General features: G+C 43.0%; 1 protein-coding gene across 9 annotated transcripts in view; it reads right to left on the bottom strand.

The window, feature by feature from the left end:
* The window catches only part of NTNG1 (netrin G1), a 207,936-nt gene extending 192,615 nt beyond the window's left edge, over positions 1 to 15,321 (bottom strand). For 2 of the 9 annotated variants that reach the window (XM_053391575.1, XM_053391574.1), the window contains exons 1-2: positions 14,120 to 15,317; positions 5,547 to 6,258 (exon numbers count right to left, since the gene is read on the bottom strand). In XM_053391575.1, the coding sequence (XP_053247550.1) occupies positions 5,547 to 5,792 (246 nt within the window). In that variant the 5' untranslated portion in view covers positions 5,793 to 6,258; positions 14,120 to 15,317. Of the gene's footprint in view, positions 1 to 5,546; positions 6,259 to 13,891; positions 14,029 to 14,119 lie in introns of those variants that run through there. The other 7 variants (XM_053391581.1, XM_053391572.1, XM_053391576.1 and 4 more) reach the window with 7 other exon arrangements.
* Positions 15,322 to 15,634: the final 313 nt, after the last annotated feature.

Consider the following 15,634-nt stretch of genomic DNA (forward strand, 5'->3'; position numbering starts at 1 on the left):
CAAATAGCCTATGAAAACTCCAACACAGACATCTAGAACATGCATAGTATTTATCACTATAAACATATTCATTCAGTATTCTAGCTGGGCCAGAAAGAATGACATTTTGAATGTGCATTTGCATAGGACTTTGAAATAAGATTCAGATGATTTCCTTCAATGCACTCATTCCCCTTGATCCCTTCCCAGATCCACTCTCAACCTGCAACTGTATGACTACAATCTACATATTGGTTCATAAACTTACTCCTATTTGCATTGCTCCTATTTGCATGAAGAAGTGATATGCACCCCTTCTGTCCACCATGCACATCACATGGGGCTATGAAGTGTGATGCTCTGAAAAGCATTATCTTTCCATCCACTGAGGTGCATGCAGACCTTGGCATGGAGCGTTCTCCCCGTGATGGGAATTATGAGGAAACAGAAGGTGCACATACAAGAACCTTGCTGAAGCTAAAGAGGTCTGTATTGGAGAGAAGCACCTAGGAATGCTATGCATGCTAGCTGGAGTCTACCATGGAAAAAGGTGGGGTGTAGGAAAATACCGGTAGATCAATTGTCTTCCTATCTAGTTCTGTATTGTCTGCAACGATTGGCAGAAATTATCCAGGGTTTCAGATAGCAGACATTCCTGGCCACACCTAGAGTTGCCAAGGGATTGAACCTGGGACCTTCTGTATGCAAGGAAGAAGTTCTGCCACCAGTGCTGTGCCAGGCTATTTCACATCCTAGGCAAGGCTAGCTACTTGCAGCCAGCATTTGAAATTCACCAGGCACCGGGAACATTTTGCACCTGGCTATCAGCCACTTGCAACCAAGTGAATATGCCCAGGTGCCAGGAGGTGCATGCCTGGGGATCCTTGGATCTTGACCGTTTTCACACACTAGCAACACATCCTATAGAATTCTATGCATTATATTTTGGTTCTGCACAATCAGAACCAAAAAGCCGCATTGAAAAATAAGACTTTAGAGCTGTCTGGCCCCAAATGACAACTAGACACTCCATTTTGGTGACTGTAACCTTTGGTTTAAGAAGCCATTGGGTGCCTAGCCTATATATCTAACACTACCCATGACCCATGTGGGAAACAGTGCTATTTTACTAATGTTACACTACCTTTCAAAAATACTCAAGGTGGCTTCATATACCTTAAAAAAAAGCATGAGCATCAACACGCAACCATAATAAAATGAACCACAACCAAAGGAAATGCAGTGCTTAGAGGTCACATAACCTTCATTCATAAAAACATGAAGATATTCACACACACAAAAAACCCCATTTTCATCAAGAAAGGAAGGGAAGAAAATCAAAGAAAAGAAAAGGAGGGAGGTATACAATCTGAATGGGTTATTTTCCCCTTCATGATAAATTACCAGCTACCAACCTTCCATACCAGATTTGTTCTTGATATTGCTGCTGCGGTGCTGTATCGATTTGTTGTCCTTAGGCATCCATGCATATATTAGGGCATTTCCAAATGAAACCCCAGATTCATTTCACTTCTTGCCTTATAAACTAGTCTGATGAATGGAATCCGATGGTTTAATTATTTCAGTAAACATAATCATGGCACTGCTAACTACACCAGAGAGCCCTTTATTTCCCTAATTTTTTAGCAATGCAAGCCTACTGGTAATGAAAGGCTTGCTGCATTAATGACGCCGAAAATCTCCAAGGAAAACATTTAAGGTCCAACTCATAATGTTATGCTAGAATTACATGCACAGAAGACTTTTTAATAATCTTTGTTTCCTAATTTAGTTTTGATTGGCTAGGAAATCCATAGTGGCACTCAAAGGCTTGCTTTTACGCTGCCATCAGCAACTCAGCTCTATAAATTGTACAAACGTACACAGACTTCCTCCATCTGTAGGCTCTTTCAAAGTCACTGTATAACCTCTCCAGGAAAAAGAAAGAAAGTTAAACTAAAACTGCAGCATGCTGCAGATAATTCCAAGATAAGTTGCAGTTTTTTAAAGACACTCGGATGTTGCACTGGGCTGTGGCAGCAAAGGCTGCCTAAGAAAATAAAGAGTTCCTCTCTTCTGGTCGCTATTACTCTTCAATAAACTACTGCTTATTGCAAATTACAAGTGGACACTGGCAATTTGCTAGCTGCACCTCTGCTCCTTCTGCCTCCCTCGCCCACAAAATCATTCCTGCATAGCACCATGTTCTTTGGGCACCTAGCCACCCAGTGACCTGGAAACAATAAATTGTCATGAGAAATACACATGCACAAATATTAGGAATACAGGGAGCTGCCTTGGCTCAAGTCAGACAAACAGTCCATCTAGCTCCCTACTGTGTTCCTTGACTGGCAGCAGCTCTCCAAGGCTGCAGACAGAGAAGTACCGGTAAGTACACCAGCATCCTGCTCTTTCAGACCTAAGGTCTATCCAGTTCAGCATCTGGGAAGCCCACAAGCAGCTCTTTCTCAGTCCTTCCTGGAGACGCCGGGAACTGAACCTGGGACTTCTTGCAAGTGCTCCACCACCTTCATGCAATGGCCCAGGAGTGATGCTGATGAAATTGGCACATGTGCACTTTTTGTTGGGTTTTGAATGACCTCATCTTGTTTGCAGCTCATCTGATATTTTTATTATTATTATTATGGGCTTTATCTGCTCATGTACAGCTTGCCTTTCTTACTACCCCTCCCTTACAGATGGCCAATGCACATTAGCACATATGTGCAATTCCTTAAAACACAGGATGAAAAGGAGCCTTGATGTGGTCACGTCACACAAGGGCCCCCAAGATTCCTTTCTGTGATGTGATTTAACTGAGGTGCACATGTACATGTGTGCATTGATAAAATAATAGGAGGTGGGGGAATCCTGTCTGAAGCTCCTTTTTTAATTTTTTTCTTCATATTTTTTAACATTACAAACATCCATTGAAACAAAATAACACTGATACAAACTTGGGGTTCTCTGAACCCCCAACCCCCCCCCAGTTTTCAAAAGTCTGAAGCTTCTTTGTACCCACTGTTTTAATTAATGCATATATGAGCTCTTCCAAGCTGGAAACTTCCGAGGAAGAGGAGGAGGAGGAGGAGGAGGGAAGCACCAACTGTAAACGGCTCATTATTGAAAATAATTTTAGAAATTCTCAGTTTAAATCTGAAGGAGAGCGAGCTGAGCACAGAGCTGAAGGAACCCACAGTACAGCAGTGAAACGGAAAGGGGGATATCCACTCTTCCTTCCTCCCATGGAGACTTGATTACAAAAGGTTTCATTCTCTACACAGGTGAACATGATGCTAGCTATCATCAGCTTGGCCAAGCAGTGCCACAGCCATCATGATCATCAAAAGAACAATCTTGCACAGATGAGGAAGAGCTGCAACAGAATATTGCTGTGCACCTTCTCTTCCTAACAAGAGAGTGTTTCTTCTCCAGGTTCTAGCCAGTCAGGGTACTCTGGGGTACTGGAAGCCATAACCCACTAAAAACGCAACAGGGATCTTCTCCCTCTTTGTTCTGTTGAAGCTAATCTGCAGTCTCTGATGAATACATTCCTGGGAAACCCAGCCAGATGGGTGGGGTATGTATGAATAAATAAATAAATAAAATCTTCTTTGCATACAAGCACAGAGAAACCAAAATCTCAACCAAAGGCTGCACTATTCGTACAACTCACTCACTCTAAGGTGCTACTGGAAGGAATTTTTTTTATTTTGTTTCACTCTAGTTCAGTTTATTAACTTTTTGAATAAGCAAGAGTGAGAAAAAGCTGCAGACGACATTTTCTTATGACATTTTCATTCATTCGTATGCCTGGGCTACAGACTGCACATGAACCCTTCCTGCTCTTTGAAACCTCAGGTCAGGGTCTGGAGACCAGACAAAGTACGTGACCTGTCAAGAGTCTCGATCAAGGCCAAAAAACACTTTAAAGGAAAGCCATATGCTAACTGTGTGCCTACCATGACTGTGATTTGGAACATGCTAGATTTAAAACATTATTGTGAAACCTGCATCCCATTCTCAGCATGTAAACATTCCTCAAAGCAAAAGTATTAAAAATGAAATCTTCCTGTGACTAGATCACATTGCATGTCTCCATCACAGCAAACAAAAAGAGTTTGCTTTATACAGAGTCAGACCATTGCTCCATCTAGCTCAGTACTGTCTACATTAGCATGAAGTAGCTTTCCTGGGTTTCAGGCAGGAGTCTTGAGTTTTCCCAGTCCTATCCAGAGATGCCAAGAATTGCACAGAAAGCACATCATTCTACCCGTGAACTATCATCCTTCACCAAACATGTAGCTCTCTGTCATTTCAGAAACAGGGCACTCAACTCTATGGGGGGGAAAAACACTTTACTTTTTAAAATTACATGAATTTCTCATGGATCTGCAATATTTTATAGGTGTTATTAACACAATTCCCTGGGAAGCTCTCCTGGCCCAAATGAAATGAATACCAGAGCTTGTAGCCCTCTTGTACCACTTTTGCTCATTTCAATGTGGTACACACTGGGTAGACTATGCCCTAAGTGAGCTTCCAGCATGTGCGTACAGGTTAAGACGGAATTTATATGTCCAGCATTTTGCATATTCTGCCTCTTACTTCTAGCTTTGTCCTGTGGTTCTGTGGTTAACTCAAAGTGTACATTACAAAACACAAGATGAATGCTTGCCACCGATTTAAATAGCCCAGGGATGCATGCAATTTATAACAATGCATAATCATTTGCACAAGAAGTAGTAGATGACAAAACCAGAGCATACGTTTTCACTGCACCTAAATTATAGAGGAACTTTACAAATGGTGAGATTCCGTATATAATGTATATATATACACACATATACCAGTTTAGTGAAACTGTAGGGACTCATATGCAGGTCAAGTCAGCATTTTTATCCAATGCTGGTTTAAATAGCTAGTAGGTTATTCATCTTGCCCAAGAGAACTGTGCTTCCAGCTTTGGGATTTGGGGTTCATTCAGTTATAGGAAAACAGCAAACACACTCAGAAATAAATAAATAAATAAATAAATAATGCTCTGAAAAAATAGGATTGCCAGACGTGTAGGAATGTTTCTCTAGGAATCTTACTTTTTGCAGAAGCTTGTTACCTTCTTAGGAGAAGTTACCTGGAAGAGTACAGGTGCTCTGCACCACTTAATGATGCTGGCAACACCAAGATACACTTGAAATCAAATCTTGGTAACCTTGTTTGCATTTTTATCCCGTGCTGAAACCAGGTGCATTTTGACTCAAAATACTGCAGTTGTGAAAGGACACACCTCTCATTTAAAGGAACCAGTAATGGTTTTGCCATTGATACCAACTGAACCTAAACAAAAACATACCGAATGACTACTTATCACCTCTTCAGCTTAAAAAGCTGATGGCTGCTATTTGCCAAAGGTTTTTCAGACCTATAGTATAGAGTGACATGCAAATTTTGCCATAAGCCTAAATCCTTGGTCTTGGTCCCCAAGACTGAAGTTAAGGATATTCACTTTGTTGTGCTGAGGGATCTATCCTTTAGGCCACAATTCAACATTCAGATTTTTGCCTTACCATTCCGCAGAAGGTCTCTGGTGGATTTCCACATGTTATGTCTGGTGGATCCAGGCTCACTTTCACATATTTCATCATATCTATGGCTTCTGGCTGACAGGCTGTGTAATCCCAAAACTTCCCTTCATCTGTGTAAATCTGGGTCTTACACACATCGTAATGCCCCCAAGCAGAAGTGTAGTGCTGTATCACCGACGACACAGTAACCCAAAGGGCATGAAGTGACAAGAATCTTGACAAATACATCTCTAAATCCTTCACAGGTGCCTTGACAGCTATAACCAGTAGCAATCAAAGGTGTAGTCTATATTATACATGTATGTACACCAGGAGTTGCGAGTTACTGTAAAAACATGTTCCGGACCAGAGCAGAAGAGTTAGGTTACAGTTGTTGCTTTTTTAAAGTTGGAAACTTTGGTGGTAGCCTGGCATTACAAAGAGATGTTTTTCATCTGAAGGATGTCCACTGCCTTAAAAAGAACGTATCAGGGCCTTAATCACATATGTAAAGGACGTCCAAAATCAGATGATAGCTTAGCAATGCTGCCAGTCTTCAGATGGGTAGTCAGTAATCCTGAGCGATCCTCCTCTTTCGCGGCTCATGAGGAATGGCCAGCCAAACCGATAAATCAGTTGTTGGAGCAAAACGATGAGCATCTACAGGCCTGTGTCTAACTGCCATCAATCATTCTTTTCTTCTGGCACCAGCACCCTTTTAGAAACAATAAAAGTAAGAGTTATTGTCCAAGAATCAATGCATTAGAAAAATATACGATATGTTGACATTTCAAGAGCCTTTGATACAATATAAGGTAAATTGGAATAATCTGGATAACCTTTACTGGAGGGGCTTTTACTGGAGTGAACAAACTACCGGAATCACTCATCACCAAAACTATTTTGACATGAAAGATTTAACTCCTCTCTAACAAAGACAGATATGTAGCATTCTCAGTGAGTCCTGAGTCCCTCTTTCCCTTGGTTTATTTGCTTCAGAAATGGTATTTCCATCTTGGCAAAGCCCGAGAGCAAGAAATAGCCCTTCAACAGCTTTTGAATTTCATAACCAAAAGGGGGATAGAAACCCCCAACCCACCAGAGGTAGTGGATCTTTTATTACAGCGACAAAGGGCTGACAACAACTTGTGCGCTTTTCATCTCTTGGAAAGAAGGCCTGGGAGACAGCTCCAAGTGTCTAGTACACGTCTCAGCTTTTGTTAGCTTAATAAGAGAGATATTATGAGCACACTTCTGTCTCTTTGGATTTTTTCTCATTAGTACTGGAAGAGCTTTGCTTCTTTTGTTTAATTGTGTTTAATGACAAAGATAACAGTTGGCTCATTTGCAGCTTATAATAATTTCCTCTTTCTATAGGCCTTCTGTATTTTCTTTTTATTATTATTATTATTATTATTATTTTAATGTCCTTTTATGTGTCAATTTCCAGAGCAGAAGCCATCCTCTCAAACCCCCTCTGTTCACAGGAGAGGGACATAAAACACTGTGCTGTAAATTAATTAAATGCTACAACTATATTTTTTTTTAAACACAAAATCATGCACAGAACCATGGGACAGAGATGTTCACCTGAGAGCCGTCAGGCTTAATCAAGCCCCCCTCCCCCCAAAAAAGCATTCTTTCCTGTCCTCTGGGGTGGGCAGAGGGTCATCGGGATCTACTGATAGATCTCTGTACCAGCAGTAGATCAGAAAGGATTTCTGGCTGCCAGTTGTTAAACGGTACCAGCAACAAAATAACTTTCCCCACCTAAATTAATGAAAAGAAGTGAAATGAAGAGAACTGGGAGTGGACTTTCTGTGGAGGGGCTGTCAGCTCATCTCAGTTCTGGTACTGAAAACAAATTCCTATGGCATCTTCTGCTTTGATTCTAATTATATGTCCTAGTAAACAACAACAAGAATATAGATTCGACAAGCTTGAAGTCTGCCCAGCCCTGCTCTACCAAATTTTAGTTAAATTGTGATCAAAAGTTCCCAAAGGTTTTGGATGGGGGGGTGGAGTTTACAGGCTCCAAGAAGTAAAGGCATTCCACACTTGGTGGTGACATCTCTCTTGGATTTTGCACACAGCTTGTGCATATGTGTATATAATATGATGTTTGAGCTCAAAATCTGTGAAGCCCTTAGCTTTAGATGGCGCCGATTGGGTCATGGATCCAGAGTATCTGCAAGCAAATCATATTGTTCCAATTTAAGAGTCTAGCACCTGGAGAATAGTGTGGCCCCTGGAAATACGAGAGTTTAGTTATTCCCTGGTACAGGCCACAGTCCTCAGACCTATGCTGGGATGGAAGTATTTCAATGTGCCACTCTATTTGCCTTTAATGATGCTTTCTGAACGTTGGGAGCCTGATCTACAGACTTCAAGGGAACAAGGAGCTGGTTCTTTCTGGCAATTTCCCCCAAGATGATGTGTTTAATCATATAGCCCCATTCTTAACAATCTGTTATTAAGCCACCATCCGCCACCAGCTCTCCCAGAGCTCTCCCTTGGCATATGGAAGCAGCTGTGCTTCCTACAGCTGCTTACCTCTGTTAGTTTTGATCTTCTAGCTAGTTGCATTATTGAGACTATGATGCCACATATATGAAAAAAAAGCTCCCCACATTATAGTAACTTCTTACAGCTCATTCCAGAAAACATCTACTTCCAGGGAAAGGGAACCTGGTCTTCAAAGCAATTTTTTGTAAACAAGTTCCTTCTATTCAAAGAAGGCACCGTCTTGAAACTGAACTTAGCTACAGAGACTACGCAGTGCCAACAGATGGCTGAATTGTGTTTCCATAGCAAATTACAATAATTGCCTTATGGACGCAAGTGCAATTTCCTATTATATTCATTTCATAAAATGGTATTGTACAGCTGTTACATGCATTGCATTGCATTAGAAAGTGTTCTGGCTACTTGAATTTCCTTCCAGCAACGAGCTGCACAATGTCGGAATTTTAAATTGTCACAAACCTAGAAGCATTTTTATAATATATATATTTTTCCACGAACATACCTTTAAAACCATACCATCTTGTCCAACATCTCCCTTGAGTTTTGGTATGCTTAATCTTGTGTAATCATCACCAAGCCATTTCATGCATTCATTTGGTAATTTAGAAACAGCGTTTGATTCATTTCAAATCTGCTGTTTTAGAGTTTCTTCCATTGTATAGTCCAAAATGCACCTTTTTAGAAAGAAGGCAGATTTCCTTTCCCTGCTCCCATTCATCGTTGGGGTGGGGAAGGGTTTACTAAAGAAATAATTCACTTTTTTGGTATTATTTGATCTTTTCTTTAAGAAATCAAATGTATGATTACCAGAAAAAAGCTATATATAATGAATGCTGAAATGATGAAGTACCTTTGTGAATAAAAAGATGCACTTCTGCAAGTAAGCCCTATTATTTTCAGGACCCTTTACCCCTGAGCAAATGTGTGCTTAAATACCTAACATTTCTTGTGGAGCTTTCCTTTTTTTCATCAAGATGTCAGCAGACACAAAGCACAAATGCAGAAAGTGGAGACTAAGAGCAGCACTGAACACTACCCCTCTTCACTAGGCTATACCCTTTCCCCTGTATAATGAATCCTCATTAAGGAAAGTTTAGTCTCATGATGATGGTCATTACGCAGAATTATAGACTGTATCATTGATCGAATTTAGTGTGCTGACAAGGGGAAAGTGGAGAAGATTCTGCAGGTGATATGAGAATCAGACAGATACCAGAACATGTGAATGGCATGTTTGACAAGAAGCAGCCAATTATAGCTTAAATTTCTGGCACCTGTCCGGTACATGATTAATAGTTTTTCATTACATTACAGACATATTATTAATGTATTTAAAATGTCATGCTTTGGCAAAAGCTAACGCAGCGTACCTTAGCTAGTTGGCAGCGTCTCATTATTAATGAGCTCTCACTGACACAGGGAAAGATACTGTCTTAAGATCACAGGCTAAGGGTCGTAGGTGTTTGGGGCAACAGCATCATGTGACCCATGTTGCATTTATGCATGGGAGGGGGGAGAGCAACTCATGAAAGCCAGGTCTCAGCTACCTACAGACGTAATGATTTTATTTTGTTGCACGAACTCACAAATTTCCACTTTGATCCTAAACAGAACAGCAGTTTATTTCAGCACAATTCAAATAAGATTCCTAGTTGAACTTCCTTAGGATCATAAACTTTTTGAACGTTAACATCTGTAGTGGAGATAAGGAGCTTTGAAGTATCAAGTAGGATTCCGCCACCGCCACCCCAGCATTTTCCCAATTCAAATTTGATCTATAACAGAGAAGTGCAAATAACTGACAGACGTCTGGTGTTGTGAATCCTCCCAAGATTTTATAACCTCTCTGCCTACTATCCAATCATGCAATCTACCATATTAAACTGAATTGATCCACAGCATCTCACATACAAAATCTAGCATCTTCCTTAGTTGAAGGAAAGGTAATTGCAATCTGCTGGAAAAATAAATGGATTATGCTAACTGTATTCAACAGAGCCACAACACACAGTGTATTGGAGCTGTGCCTTGCTTCTGATAGCTCATCACTCCCGAGGTACTTTGACCCTTAAATTTTCCACCTATGCCCTATTCTCCAGTGTCTGAAAAAAAAGCCAGCAGGCATTTTACACCCCACCACCCCCATGAGCCAGCACACACATTCTTAACTTGCATTTATCGTGACTTAAAACAGTGATATTAATCGCTTCGTAATCAGCAATCTATTTTTAGGCATGGACGGGTAATCGATGCCCAGCCTTGCATGTTGCATTCATTACGCATACCAAATTTGATACCCCAGCTCAGACACCAAAAGCGAATGCCAGCTGTAATTAATTATTATAAAAGAGAACTGTCAATTCTCATTAGCATTTTGCTGGCAAATGTAGCTTCTTGTAGTAGGCTTGGTCACTGGGAACAGCACCATCTTCCCACACTCGCAATAATAATCATCTCATTATAAAAACTGTCACCCAAGAATGAGATGATTGGGGATGCTGTCAGGAGAACTCTCCAGGTGAGGGTTGCCTCTACTACTTGGCTTGATATTTATTTTAAAAAGAGTTAAAAAAAATAAAGAACCCAAACCAGTTCTAGTTATATTTACTTCAAAAGAAGTAAAGCGTTTATGCATTTTAAGGAAGTGTGGTTAGGTTTGCAGCCTTCCCTTACATTGTCACATGCAAATCAAACATAACTTAGTACTGTAGATAGCTTGGTAGATAGATAATGAAACCATGAAGCAGATATGTGTCAACTATATTCTATGCTATTCTCTACAGATTTTCTTTAAAAACCTTTCATGGCATTTTGGGTGGTGTTTTTTCAAAGGCTCCAATAATACTGTTATGAACACAATCCAGAACGTGCAATAAACCACCACAATTTTCCACTCCCCCCACCACCACTCAGGAAATCAAATCTGGTAGGGTAAGCCAGGATTTCGGCATTTAAAACCAGCCCACATCTTAAAAAATAAAATAAAGGTCAAGCTCAGTCAACTTTGGAAGCTAAAAGGGAACATATATATAAAATAGGGTTTGCACTTTACCTCCATGGATGTGGGATCAAAAATGGAAAATGCCAATTTTGTACAGTGCCCCCACGACTATGGAAACCTGGTGTATGCGAAACCTCTGCATTTAGAACTAGCCCACTGCTTTTCATAAATACTAAATTAGCTGCTGAACAAGCAAAAATAGGACCATATGGATAATTGGGTATATGCTTTATGCCCTTAGGCTTGAAAAGTAGTAAAATACATTGCGTGTGGGTGAAATATATAAGAGGATTTTGATGGTAAATAGTCTAGCTTTTTTTTTAAAAAAAAGCAATTAAAATTTTTGAACTGTGGAACAGTGCAGATATTTTTCCCTTGGGAAGGTAAGAGGGATTTTTGGAATTTTAAGTTGTAAGGAGAGAGAGAGAGAGACAAGATTTGAAATTTAATCACGAAAACCAAGGGCTCTAAAGCAACCTAACCCCCAATGATGACTGTTCCGTTTTTTCTGTCTTGCAGCATTATTCGGAAAACACAGTACACGAATGCCTCATAGCGTAGCACAGTATTCAAATTGGAAGGAAAATGAATCACATGTTTTCATTCGAGGGCAATATTATCAGTCACTGTTGGAAGCACGTATTGTTATAACTGCCATAGATTGCTGAAACGCCTATCCTTCATTTAAGTAGCTGCTACAGAATAGCCTATTGCTTGCAACAGTTAGGCACAATTACCAGGGAAAGATTGGTGGCTGCACGACATAAGAAAAGTTGTTGGAAAGTAACAAACTGTGGCAACAATTCTGCATGTAGCAATGCAACCCTGCGTACAGGATGGCTTCTCACCACACACACATAAGAAAATTTTCCAGCCGAATTTCAATATTCGTTACCACTTAAATATATGCAAGGAATTGGCTGCCGATAAGCTAAAAAGCCCTGGCTTTGTTTAAAATAATAGTAATAATTCTACACTTTGGATCACAAATGTAGTTGCATTTTTAAATGTGATTTAGGTGTGACAATTTGAAAAAGAATGAATATCCATCTCTAATTGCGAACTGCTGTGGAAATAGTTCATACAGGATCCACAATGATTCAAATGACACATTTTGTGGTGTACTTACCCAACTCTCTTGTTAGGGCAAATACAGAAATCTTTCAAGTTCCTAAAACTTGACAGAAAAGTATGGGCTGGATTTATATGATGGTCTAAGTGACTTCCAGGAACACATTTCGAGTCTAACAAGATTGTGTTATGAAATCTATTTGACAGAATCATCTTTTACATATCCACTCAAGGATAAAGCTCAATTAAGTTCGCTGTGGCTTACTTCCAATTAAGCGGGTTTAGGATTGGGCTATTTTCAAACAGATCCTAAAAAAAGGAAACCTATGAGGAAAGGGGCCTGGCAACCCACAATCTGCACCACTGCCTTATTTATTCCCCTCCTTTCATATATTTGGAAAATAGAAAGATGAAGAAACAAATATTTATCAATATATGGCTCATACTTTTTCTTTAAGGGAACAAGATGTAAAGCATGCAAACTTTTAAGAGTTGTTATCTGTTGAATACACCTTTTCATCATAGCTCACTGTCATCTGATGCTTTTGTTTTGGGGGGATAAACTCATTTTCCTCTCTCGCCGTTCCACAACCCTAACACTTATATCTGACTAATTTAGAAATATTGTATTTCATTTCACATCAGAACGAAGACCCAGTGGAGTTGGGCTTAAGCCACCTCTCCCAGTCTTTTTGCTGTATTTTGAATCACATTTCCTCCCTGCACAAAAATCTTTATTCACAGAACTGAAAAAGCTACTCGGATTCAGAATGAACGGTGCACTTTTTTTAGCAGCTTTGGCTCAGATGATCCATTAAAAAAAGTAGTCTGTATTTAGCAAACATATTCCTTTTTCTTACTGCCTGCCATTATTTTAAAAAAATTTTTTTTCAGGGAAAGATCTCGTGCTGAGGATAACCCTTTTTCGTAAATTGCAACAGTGAGGTTCTCTCCCTTCTTTAAATCTTGTGCCATCGATTCTGTGATTTTAAAATGAAATTCTAAGCTAGCAAAGGTCCAGAGCAGGAAGGTAACCGATTGAAGGTTTCCTTATGAAGCAGAATTTAATTAGATGGTTCAGAATTGAGGACACCCCACTAGCAGAACAATGCATTTCAGGGGAGACGGTGCAAGCCCAAGGTGTACATCTCTAGCTTCATTGCCTTGGCAGAAAAGATGCCTGGATCCCCGCCACCACCACTGAACATATTCGCTGTTTGATAATAAAAGGTCAATTGCCCTCTTTCCTAGAAACAACCCCTCTGAAAGACCCCCCTAACACATTTCCGCCCTTGCGCCAAGAGCGCAAATCTGGTCGCCTTCCCCACGGAAGACCCTCCCGGACGAACGGCAGAGGGCGCAGTTTCTATTCGTATCTAAGTTTGATCTGCTTTCCCTCTTCTAAATATCTCTTAATTGGTTACTGCGGGGAGGAGGGGGGGTGGAGAAGAGGAAACGCCAGAAAAGCACAATAATTCTGCTTGCTACGGAAATATGCATCTGAAGACGCTGCATATTTTTAAAAAAAGTATATGGGCAGATAGACAGATGAACACCCGCTTCCTCTGAGCAAACCACAGCACTGCATCCAGATCCAATGCCACCAAAGGCTCCCCACTTTCCATCCCTCCAATCCGGGATAGAAAATAATAATAAAAAGAATTGAGCATCCCCTTCAGGTAGCCCTTTGCACGGTGGAAGGGAAAGAGGAGGACGCAGCAGCCAGTTAGGTGGGAAAGTCCCAACAAACCTCGGATGGGATCTCGTGCCTCTGTGTTTGGCCAAAAGCGAAGTTTCCCCCGGGCAGGCTGCGAAAGGGTCCTCGATCTTTCCGGCTCTGGGATCTTAAGCAAGCGAGCCGAAGTGGGGAGAAACCTCGTTTCGGGGTGGGGAAGTTTACCCCTTCCTTTCCTTCGCACAGCGCCGTCTGGAGGGCGGGCAACGGGCGGGCTCGCGTGGAGCGCGCGGTTTTACTCACCGTGCGGGGTGATCGCTGCGCGCGTCGGGCAGGAGGAGAAGACGCCGAGGCCGAAGAACCGGGCGCCGCCTTCGCTCGGGACCTCCTTGGCGGGCGCTGGAGCCAACGAGGCTGTGGTGCCTCTCCGGCAGCGCAGGGACGCTGAGGGGGAAAAACGAGGGCTGCCCTCACTGGCCGCTCCTCCCGCGTGCCGTTGCCGCCGCCGCTCTCCCTTCGCAGGCGACTAGCTAACAAAGTTACACCTCACGCCCCCCAAAAAGAGAGACTTGCGCGAGCGAGGCAAAGGAAAGCAACGCGAGCCTGGGGCTGAGGCTGGGCGCTCCCCGTGCGCAGCGCCCGGCGGGGATTAGCCACTCCTCTGGTGCGGCCACTTTGGAGCAGCAGCAGCAGCCCAGCTTGGCTAACAACGGGGCGGGAAATCCTGAGGCAGAGGGAGGGACCTGGCTCGGACAGAGGTGGCGGGAAGGGCGGCGCGGGGAGACGGCGTCCCTTCAGGCGTCCCGCTCCGCTGGGACTTTCCCGCCCTTCCCCGGCCGGCTTTTCCCTCAGGCCGCCGCACTTCTTGGCGTCAAACTTTTGGCGGGCAGGCGCGGGGCGCGCGCTGCTCGCCCGCCGGCCGCGGCGGCTCCAGGTGGCGCGGCTGCTCCCGTCGTGCTGGTGGCGGCGGCGGCGGCTGTCGCTGCGGGAGCCCCCCAGCTTTCATTTTATTTTCGGCCGCCGACGTTGAAGGTGCTCGGAAGGGACATAAATCACCGCAATTAGCCTTGGCGCCGACCAGAGCCTCCTCGCCTCTCCCAGGGCCCCGCCGCCGCCGCCGCTTCCGGGGCGCGTCGCGGCGCTCCAGTCAGAAATGTCACTGCACATCAGCGTCGACGGCGAGTCGCGGGGAAAAGTCCATCGGATGAAATATACATGCAACACACCCCTCCTCCTCCTCCTCCTCTCCCTCTCTTTTGCAGGACTGCAAATTCTCCTTGGGTACTACTCCTACCGGCAGCTCCTGGGCGCTCGCCGCGGCCCCTGCAGTGGCGAAAAGAAGCTCGCAAACTTAAGGACAGGACGCGATCAATGCGAGAGGGAGGGCGAGCTGCGAGGAAGGCGCAGAGGGGGTGGCACCGCCGTTTCACTTAAAAGCAATCTCCTCCTGCAACTGGCAGCGACGAGAGAGATTGCGAACCTTATACCACCTCCGGACCTGAGCGCGCCGAGCGGTCCTAACGCCGATGATATCAGCAGCCGGCTCCATCGCCAGCTCCACTTTTTTTGCTTACCACCCACAGCGTCTCCGGCACCTACCACGCCCCTCATTTTCTCGCTTTAACAATGCACAGGTGTTTTTTAACACACACACCCTGTTACAGTCGTATCCATCTTATTAAGAATTAAGCCTGATTGCTGCAAAGCTGGGTGGGTGGGATTTGGGGCCCTTGGGATGTTGTTGGACTCCAACTCCCATCAGCCCCCCAGCCAGCTCAGCCAATGGTCAAGGGGGTTGGGAGTTGCAGCCCAGCAACA

This window comes from Podarcis raffonei, chromosome 6 (assembly GCF_027172205.1).
Source record: "Podarcis raffonei isolate rPodRaf1 chromosome 6, rPodRaf1.pri, whole genome shotgun sequence".
NCBI classification, from domain to species: domain Eukaryota; kingdom Metazoa; phylum Chordata; class Lepidosauria; order Squamata; family Lacertidae; genus Podarcis; species Podarcis raffonei.